We start from the raw sequence: 11,004 nt of genomic DNA, 5'->3' as shown, positions 1-11,004 counted from the left end.
CATTCTCAGTCTAATTTACCATGAAAATAGTCTAAATTAGTCATTAAAATAGTTTGAAATATATCTTAGTTGCAATCAGCTAAATACAATACTTTTAACCTTCAGCAGGTTGGCGTTCGTGTACTCACAATGCCCTGACATTTTTATGAACAAAAGAAGGCCTCTTGGGCTATCTTTCTAGACTAGACGTAGAAGTAGAAATGATAGAATTCTCTGTTAGCTATGTACAAAACAGAAGACAAATGGTTCTGCAATACGCTTTCTAATAATCTGACCAATAACTCAAGTGAGAAATTTAGCATTTGTACTTCAGACCACATAACCTGTCTAGCTATTTACAAAAGTAACACTAGTTCTACACAAAATCCAAAAAGAATTGTCAAAGGGTATGTGTATGTAAAGAACAATTTATCAATCATGCAAGGCACTGCGGCAGATCTGGGCTGAATATCCCATGCATTGCCTACCCAAATCCCACACTCATCCTTTACCCATTACCATCTCCAGTGGTACAGGGCTTCCAAGGTCTGTGGAGAAATATGCAGGAAATGCTCCTTGAAACCTCCCCCCCCCAACCTCGCCTTTCTCTTCCTATGGCCCTTATAACTTTTTTAAAGAGAAAAATGGTACTAGTTATCAGTAACAATAGGGAATACTTCTGGACCGCCTACAGCATCTCAGGCTGCTGGGTAGCTCTCTGATAGATAAGAGCTGGAAAATACTTCAAAACAATATCTACTGAATTACCGGTAACAGAATAAAACAGCTAATGGGAGGGAAAAGTGTCTTTGAAGAAGACAAACAATATATCTTTCTGAAACAGCTAAAAAAAGGCATAAATTGATATCTTGGCACACAGGAAGAACAACAACATATAGACCTTGAAGGAGAAAGCACTATTTACTCTTTTTTGTGTTTCTGTGCAAAACCTGCAATATGAACTGAAGAACTAATTAAAACCAACCCCCAGAGCAAGTCAGAAGTCTAAGTTCTCATTTTACCACCTGCTCTACAATACACTTCAGTTTCAGTGAGATAGTTATAAAACATGCATGAACTCAGAATAAACCAGATTTAATTGCAGGGTTTAACTGTGGATGTTACCCAATCACTCACCTGATGTAGTAAATTGTAGTAAATTTCTAGTAAAATGGTTTTACACAAGTAGGTCTTGTATGAAGCAACTCTTGCAACGCATTAGATGGGAATTATTTCTGTGATTTCTAATATACTCAAGTCTATCTAAGGTACGTACAGCAGAACCCGAGAGTTGCAAACACCTCGGGAATGGAGGTTGTTTGTAACTCTGAACAAAATGTTATGGTTGTCTTTTCAAAAATTTATAATTTAACATTGACTTAATATAGCTTTGAAACTTTACTATGCAAAAGAAAAATAAGGCTTTTAACATAATTTAAATGAAACAAGCACAGAAACAGTTTCCTTACCTTGTCAAATCTCTCTCTCAAACTTACCTTTTATTTTTTTAGTAATTTATGTTTAACACAGTATTGCTCTTTTTTTGGGTGTCTGCTGCCTGATTGTATACTTCTGGTTCCAAATGAGGTATGTGGTTGACTGGGCAGTTTGTAACTCTGATGTTTGTAATTCTGAGGCTCTACTGTATATGGTTCCCATTACTCCAACATTAGAGCACTTCACAATGTTTACTTTAATTCTCCTACTATTACCACCTCTGTTAGATAGTGAAGTGCTGTTATCCCCATTTTACAGATGGAGAACTGAGACACAAAAAATAAGTGACTTGCCCAAGGTCACACACTAAGTTCTGTGGTGGAAACCCAATGGACTGAACCTGGGTCTCTCAAGTTCCAACCACTGGTCTACTGTTTCTCTCCTGTTATACTACAAATACATTAAAGGTAGGAAACAATCACTTTCTCATAGAAGTGGCAGTTTTAGTGAATATACTTGGATTAAAAACATCTCAGAAGACTACCAGTACCACCTTAACATACATATTGTTTTCACATTGTGAAATAAACACATATGCAACATGTCCATGTTTTGATATGTATTTTTATTTCCCTGCAGTTTTCACTTATCAAGAACAAGTAACAGGGAAAGTTGTCTGAACTAGTGCATAAACAAACATTCTGAAACACCACTACACGTATCTAATTTACAAGAACCATATAAAAAAAGTCACTAAAACACTACACTACGAAGGTGTCCAACGCTTACAGTCAGACTTTTTCCAACCCGTTACTTGCCTTGTAGCCACAGGAAAACTCTCCAAAATTGAAAAGACAATCTTGCCACAACCCTCCCCCCTCCCACCACCTGGGATGGCTCGATATCTAGACATCCAATAATTATTGCAATGATATATAATGCAATACATACCTGGTAAAATATCCTTTATGTGGTGTGTTACAGTTTTAAAGCCAGTTAAAATATGCAGTCTTCAGATAAAATGTAATCAGTTGAAAATTTTTCATATCTGCACAGTTTAATGTGTGCTAGAGGCATAATTTTTCCTAGTCAGTTTTTTCTGTGTAATTATCTTTTATAAACTGGTATTATAAATAGAAATATACATTCAAAATATATGGAAAAGTGAGTTACTACATTAAATTTGCATGTATCGATCCATCCCTTTCCCCTGCACAGTAATAGAAAATACTATTTTGCCTTGAACTTCATATTTGACAGTGAAATGCCACTAAAGTATTTACCAAAAAGTCCATCTAATCAAATTGTGAAACAAAATGAACCAAGTGAAAACTTTACATTTCCTTTAGAAAAAAATTACAAGAATTTCATTTCCTAGCTATGAATCTTAACTTTTTTTTTTTTTTTAGACACAAAGTTGGATTTATTTGTACAAGATACAAAATGTAAACATGGCAAAATAAATAGTTAAAACAAGTGATGCAGGATCTCATTTCATGCTCATGATCCCATTAAAGAATTATTTTTTAAATCCATTCAGTTGCAAATTCAAGTGCAAAAGCATGATGATGAATATCTACTATTCAAGTAACAGAAATAATATTGATGATACAAATAAACTATTTTACAAGGTAGTGATTTTCCCTATTTTACAAAATGTACATTATATATCGACTTAATATACGATATAATGATAGTCCATTTAGGTCCGTTTCAGTTCCCTGTGATCCACAGAGTGTTGTATTTTGCATTCAGTTGGAATATAAATGACTACACCATCAGCACAGGTTAAGCCACTGGTTTGAGGTTATGTCACTTCCATTGCTACTGTTGTCTCTGCTATGCCATTTAAACCCAGTCGTTCTGGTTCGTGGTTCTCTCTGTAATAAAATGGAATATGGAATAGTTACAAGTAGAACATTAATATTTCTATATACAATTTCACAGTATTTTTCTTGATATAAGTGTTTCTGCACAGATCTCTTATTCAGGGAATGGAAAGACCATTAAACTCAAACAAATAGGCAGGAACAGGGAAAGTTCTGCTTGAACTTGCTGCTTAAAAACCAAACGTTCGCTTTAGTCCACCAATACCACGATCCTATTCATGCGCTGCCGCATTAATAAAGTACTAACAGCTAACTTTGCTGAAGCTGAAAATCCTATTGATGATTTCCTATGAGATAGTACAGAAGCTGGGGTGGGTAACCTGCGGCCCATGGGCTGCATGCAGCCCATCACGGTAAGCTGATTGCGGGCCGTCAGACATTTTGAGGATGTTGACCGTCTGCAAGCACGACCCCCTGCAGCTCCCAGTGGCTGCAGTTCGCCGTTCCCGGCCAATGGGAGCTGCGGAAAGCACAACTGTTCCGTGCATGCTGGTGCATAAATTACTGTTCTAACATAGCCCATCTTTTTTATCAGTTTAGTTAAAAAAAAACTTTTCAGCACTAGCATGAAGAATTTTTCATTTTGTATCAGTCTTTATATAATGCTCTTCGGGATTTTGCACCTGTTAGAACCCTAAGGCTTGTCTAGAGTAGGAATAAAAGGTGCTTTTTAAGAGTTAGCTAACAACTTGAAACAGCCCTTTGCATCTAGTGTAGCCAGAGCTGAGCGTGCTAAACATTCAAAAGGGTGTTTCTAGGTTGTTGGGGGTTGTGTTTTTTTTTTTTTTTTTTTTGTTAAAGTACCTTTCCTCTAGTCTAGACATACTTTGACTTATATCCAGTATTTATTTATTTAAAAAAAAAAACAAAAAAACACAACACCTTCACACAAAAAAAATGTAGTTATGAATGAAATTGCAAAGTGAACCATAACCTGTTAGTGCCCATTCTGTATTCCTGTACTTTATAAACAATAGATATAATTAATTCATAGATTATACAGTCCAGCAGACAAGTTTAACATAAGGAAAATTTAAGCTTTTTTTAAAAGAAATTTCCAGATACTTGTTCAAGATCACCCTTCCTCCATACATAGTAATCTTTATTTACATATATTAAAACTGCAATTCTACAACTGGTATAGGGAACCAAATTATGCTCTGAGGGAATTTCATGGTGGAAGTGAGGTCAGAGTCCCAGACTGTGCTCTAAGATGCACCCATGGAGTTTGGGGAAGGGCATAAGCATAATTCCTTTTGGGGAAAGCAGGGTCTGGGAAGCCTGTAAGTGGCTAGTGCGGCATTAGATTAATCAAATCAAAATGATTACCTGAACAACTCATTTTACACAGTTACCATGTAAAAATAAAAGTATACTTATATGTGTTCAATTATAAATCTGTATTATCTTAGACCTCAATCCTGCAAAAGGATTATCTAGACACGAACTTGTATGACTGCTCAGGAGCCTACTGAAGTAAAGGATATACTGTGCAGGTGGGGATCCCTTTGTAGGGCCAAAGTCATAGATTGTGAGATCTTTGAGCAAGGGACTATGTCTTACTTAACGCTCTACTGAGCCTGGTAAATTTATGGAACTATTCATATTATAATAATAATACCGGAATTTAAGAAATTCTGTCACAATATACTATATACACACCTTGCTATACTGCTGATGGCACTGCTGGGAGTAACCTTTGGCACTCTGTCCATACTGGCAGCAACTGTGGCAAGTTTTAAGGCTGTTGGCGATGGTGCTGAAGTCCTTGCATTGATATGTACATTGACTGGAGAAACAACACTGACATTGTTTAGATGCACTGCATTAGTCAGGCAAGAATTGTTCATGGGAAGTGTTTGAGGGCTGCTTGTGCACAAAGCTGGAATTAAGTGGTTTGTGGTGCTGTGGCCAACTGTCCTTACAAGTTGTACCGCTGAAATCCCTGGGCTGGATGATAAAGCCATGTTGGTGGAGTACAGAGTTTTAGAGGTTCCTGTTAGAAACAAAACATTTTCAGTAAAAATTACACAAATAAAACACATGTAATTGTTTAGTCACAAAACAGAAGTTTAAACATAAGCTTAAGTAAAAGGCTGTAATTATCAATGGCAATAATTATCCCATAATCCCAATGCCAAAGTTACAGCTTGGGAACAAAATTACTAAAGTTTATTTGCAGTCACAACTTTTACAGTCTTTTCTGTTCAATGAAGAGGAAAAAAAGTTTGCCTCCAAGTCCCAATTAGTGTAGACTCCTCAGAGCATTGCCCTTTCTCTTGCATAATGTGTTGAGGAATGACCTGATTTACCACAACTGGGCTGAGCCACAGTTCTCTCCTGGATCAATTCCAGCATTATGATTTACCATATATTAACTCTCTTCCTCCCCACCAGTGCACAGGTTCTATAAACCCCATTACACCATTAGCTGTTAAACAAAAAACCACCATAAAGCCCCTCTGATTTATTATCTAAGTCAAATCCCAATGAACTTTTGTCTCCTCCAGTAAGGCAATAATCCAACCTGTCTAATTTTGACATGATTGGTTTCTGATAAGTGGAGTCTCACAGAAAAATTGCAATTACATTAGGGCTTTGCAGCTAGGTTCGTGGTCTCTGGAAAAACTGCTCTAGTATGTGCCACTCGTACATTTAGGACCTATTCAGAAAAGAATTTAAGCACATACTTAACTTTGGGTACATACTGACATCAATGATGTCAACAGGATAAAGATAAGCATATATGTTCTATGCTCATTTGGGGCTACAGTACTAATTAAAGAATGAAATTTCATAAGACTGTAGAACCAATATGGATTTGAAAGTTTTAAACACCAACTCCCTCCCCATAAAACCATCCACAAGATCACGGGACACTGAATAATGGCATTTTTAAAAAACTGTGTAAATAGAGTCAGACTGCACCAATCATAACCAATCCATACTTTACAAAGAGTTTTTATTACTTTGAAAAGAAAATGGAAAAGTTACTGAATTACTGTTCATGATTTAAAGATAGGAAATTTTTGTTCTGAAGACACTGTTAGATCTTCAACATTATCCAAATATAGTTTGTACTTTACTAACATATCAACATTAGATAAGGCCAGACCATTGTACAAAACTGTATAATTAAAAGAGTAATAATTAAAATCTGCACTGTTAGTATATTTATTCAACTCAAATATATTTTTAGAAATTAAAAGTCCTTTGTTCAAAGATTCTAAACTCTCCATTAGACAGCTAACATTAAGAAATCATCACCTGAAGGCTGGACAACACCATTAATATTGTTGTGGCTGGTGTTCTGTTCCTTTGTTACCTCACTGCGACTGGGAGCAGGTGCACTGACCACTGCAGATGCAGCAAAGTGGGCACTGGCTGAGTCAAGTGTTTTGGACATACAGTCAGAGGTGCTTGAGCCCTATGGAATTAACCAAATAGTGTTTATAATTCTGCCAGTACAAGCTGACGAAACACATTAAGACTGATAACAACAGTACATAGCTACTAGTGAATTAAGGGGAAGCATCTTTTGAACCAACATTATAACATGAAATATTTAAAGGTCATGAATCTAGTTTTATGCATCCCTCCCAACAATGGTCGATCTAGACAATTATGTAGAAAGTTGACAGGCTGCATAAGGAAGCTTCTTAAATCTTCAACTGCAAAAGGTCTCATTAGACTGACACATCAAATTCATAGTGTGTTTGACAAGTCTTTTGTATCAGTCTTTGGGAGGCTTTTTGAAATCCTGAAGGTTTTTTTTTTTCGTTTATTTTACTTATATACACTTGTGTCTATGCAAGGTCCAAAACGTTATTCTGTCAGGGATTAATTTGCCTCATAGGGATCTTGCGTACTGAGCTTTGGAAGGATATTTCTTCTACTAATCCAGCCACCTTGAAAACATAAGTACTAATATTCATTTTTTTAGCACTTGCCATCTACCTTTGATACAGTATCCTATTGGCTGTATATGGCAGAGGTTCTCAACCTTTTTCTTTCTGAAGCCTGCCCCCCTCCCACACACACACCCACCATGCTACAAAAACGCCACGGCCCACCTGTGCCAGAACCATTTTTCTGCATGTAAAACCAGGACTGGCATTAGGGGGTAGCAAGCAGGGTAACTGCCTGGAGCCCCATGCCATAGGGGGCCCCACAAACTTAAGTGGCTCAGGCTTCGGCTTCAGCCACAGGTGACAGGCCTCGGGGCCCTGGGCTTCAGCTTTCTGCCCTGGGCCCCAGGAAGTCTAAATGCTGGCCCTGCTTGGCAAACGCCCTAAAACCTGCTTGCAACCCCTAGGGGGCCCCGGACCCCTAGCTGAGAACCACTGGTAATGGCTGCATATTTAATACACTAACTTTTCAATATCTAAACCATCAAATATCATTTCCTCCTCCTAGTTAGAAGCACCATTCCATATGTTATGTAAATAGAAAAAAAACCCCACTTTGCAACCAATAATATATATGGGAAGATTATGATGAATAAATACAGAAAATGGTTGGGGGGGAGAAAGGAACACTGGTGTTCATGTATACACTTCTCATAATAATATAGGGAAAAGGTTTTTCTAGTAATGCTTTACAATATTTTTGATTTTATACATATATTTTTCTTATTAATTTGCAAAATACTAGCTATGTAAGCCTGACAGTAAGTGCATCCTTTGTCCACAGTAGATATGACATTGGAAAAATTAATTTCCTCACAAAGAAATTCAGAACATAACACATTTAAAAGCTTTTTTTAACTCAATAGCTACCAAAGGGCTAAGTTGTGCCACTCTTACTCACACTACCTTACTCCAAAATTAGTCACACTGATTTCAGCTAGACTACTCACACAGTAAGGTACACAGTACAAGTGGCATATTCTATCCCTAAACAAAGTGTATTTAATTTCCAAGAAATGTAAATATAAAAAAGAGAACAGATAATTGTGCAGGCAGTAAGACATCAAACATTTGTAGTCTCTTTTCATATTCTCTTACAGGAACGCTTGTTAAGCAAATTTGCTTTAAAATCTAGTTTTGTTGTGTTTTGGTTTTTTTCCTTTCAAAAGAAAGTAAGACAAAAGTCAAGACCAACAGAAATGCTTTTGAGAGACAGTGCAACAATATTTTTATCTACTAAAAAATCCCCAGCAATGTTTGCAATCCAAACAGTTCAGCATTGTGCATGAAACCCTGAGTGAAACTGGCAAACTGACAAAACGAAGTGAAACTGGCTATTCTGTTTCCGTTGCCTAAGTGTTAAAAGTAAAACAAACATAAAAATAGTGAAACTATATTTTTAAAACAAACCATTTGCAACGTAAGTAAGAACATTCATACTTCCAAAATACACACTCATTTAGCAGTGTCCCTTCAAAGTTTATAAGAAATACCACATTCTGAATTACAAGAAAAAATAAAAGAAAAAAGTTATGGTAGCTAGAGAGATACTGAGTTTTCCAAAGCCACACAGAGAAATTTAAAAGGATTTTGATCAGAATAATTTAAATGCATTTCACACAATTAGTACATTAACAAAAGATTATCTTTAACTTGTGACAAAGACTTAACAAAAAGTGAGCAAGCAGGAGGGAGAACCTGCTGTGGAAGACTATCTTGGCACATCAAAAAGATTATAAAGGAGTATTACCTGTGCTTTTGGATGCGTCTGTTGTGAGGAATGCTGAGACTGCTGCTTCTGCTGAAGCTGAGCAAGTTGCTGTCTTTGCATTTGAACTAATTGCTGTTGATGTGTCTGAAACTGCTCCTCTGTGATACCCCCCGTTACTGTGGAAGAGAAAAACGAACCCAGAGTTTAATGTACTTGAAGAAAACAAAATTTTCTAGAACAAAAATGAAGTACAAAGCAAACTGACATGGGACAATGAAATGTGAAAGCAAGACACATGAAAGGAGGGTACTGAACACTTGCACAGACCTCAATATATCTATGTTTGTGAAGGGCAAACCACCAGTTTAAATGCGTACCACTGGCCAATTCCCTTTGAGTATGAAGTCATCCATGATAAGGGTCTGATAGTTCAGAAAACAACAGCTTCTTACTAGCACTGAAAAGTGCCTTAAGTGTGTTCCTTCTCTGTAGCTATGGCTATTGTATTAGGTAGGCAACTTTTTGGTAGGCAAGTTAAACTGAGACTACATCAGAGCCACACCCACTAAATGACATCCTTTATGAAGCTACACCATTTCCCAACCATAAAGGAACCATAAAGAAATTTTTCTCCTGGCTTCTAGGAAATGAGGAAGAGGCTGGGGAAGAGGAATGGTTCACTTTTCTTTACTATAACCACTCTCAGCTACTACCCCCTATAGTAGCCTCCTTCTACTTTTCTTCCCTCTGAGATCTGGTGACGTGTTCAGAAAAAGAGCACCTGGTAGTTCCAGCACCACCAGCATTTGTGCTATATGATCAGATCTCCACTCTACCGATATGTATTAGGCAATGTGAGTGGAGCAACATCCAGTACACTTGAGCAGCAGGTTCAGATGTGCACCAAAAACTTGAAGACCAAGGAACTGGAGTAAGATGAGAAAAACTGGCTCCCCAGGTCTAAAATCTAGCATATGGCTCCAATAATTTCATAAAAGGATCACAGTCAGTGTTTAAGGTTAATAAGCCATTTCTATCCTGTGATTTTTGAACTGCTCCTGTTATTTCATCTCCCCCTTATTATTTTTCAAAAGTGTGTTGAAGGAGGACTTGAGCAGCATTTTCTGCAACTAGATGGTATTACATCAAGGCCTCATTAATGGCGGGGGGGGGGGAGATGCCAAGGGAGATTAAAAAGTTCACTGACTAGTAAGAAACACATTGAGGCAAACCTGAAGGATATCACCTTCTCACAGGGCATTAGGAAGGGAAGTGCTGTGTGCCTCAATTTCCATATCTACAAAATGGGGATGATGGTGGCTATCTTCTTTTTATAAAGTGCTTTGAGATGAGTGGGTGAAAACTGCTAGAAAAATAGCTACAAGTTGCTGCATGCTGTTGAATAAAGGCAAGGTGCAGGCTGTCACTATTCCTGAGGTTTTAATGCAGCCATAGGAATAATAACTTAACCCAGTGATCAGTTTCATCCAGGGAGAGAAAACAGTTATAAAGGCCATCACCACCCCACTGATTTACTTTCCCCACTGGCTGCTATGAGAACTGCTACCTGTGTACTCATTCAGCCACAAAAGCAAATAAACATGACATTCCTTATGTTGTTCCCATGGTGGGAAAGGATATGTCCCACAAGACAGATACCACCTGCACTGGCCAGCCTCAGCACAATACAAAAAAATGTCATCAATTCCCAATTTAATGAACTCCAAACCTGAAAGTCAAATTTTAGCACAGGATTACATTTAGTGAAGTGCAAGACCGAAGAGGAATGTCATCAGTTTTTTTTGTAGGTTACCATAATGAAAATATCAGTATCCCTATGTTATAAAAAATGAATTGAAATGACCATAATGAATAGCCTGTTTTTTCATCATACCAGCTTTTCACTAGGAGAAAAAACCTCCAAGTCTGTTGAGGGACCATATTTTACACTTGTAAAGGAATGGACTTTAATTCTTTCCCATATCCAATTACTGTATATGATCCTATGGTGACAACTATTGTCTACTTCATTCTCTGAAGACTCACGTAAACAGCTGCAATATACAGTAAAAGCTGTTAT

At 37.2% G+C, this 11,004-nt stretch overlaps 1 protein-coding gene across 1 annotated transcript in view; it reads right to left on the bottom strand.

Moving 5' to 3' along the window:
- Positions 1-2,026: 2,026 nt before the first annotated feature.
- Positions 2,027-11,004, bottom strand: part of EPC2 (enhancer of polycomb 2) — an 85,772-nt gene continuing 76,794 nt past the window's right edge. The window contains exons 11-14 of the mRNA XM_074966811.1: positions 8,964-9,100; positions 6,573-6,732; positions 4,968-5,301; positions 2,027-3,296 (exon numbers count right to left, since the gene is read on the bottom strand). Of these exons, the coding sequence (XP_074822912.1) occupies positions 3,224-3,296; positions 4,968-5,301; positions 6,573-6,732; positions 8,964-9,100 (704 nt within the window). The 3' untranslated portion in view covers positions 2,027-3,223. The remainder of the gene's footprint in view (positions 3,297-4,967; positions 5,302-6,572; positions 6,733-8,963; positions 9,101-11,004) is intronic.

Source organism: Natator depressus, chromosome 11 (assembly GCF_965152275.1).
Source record: "Natator depressus isolate rNatDep1 chromosome 11, rNatDep2.hap1, whole genome shotgun sequence".
In the NCBI taxonomy this organism is placed as follows: Eukaryota; Metazoa; Chordata; order Testudines; family Cheloniidae; genus Natator; species Natator depressus.
Note: the sequence above shows the minus strand (reverse complement) of the source record. Positions and strands in the feature narration are given on the sequence as shown.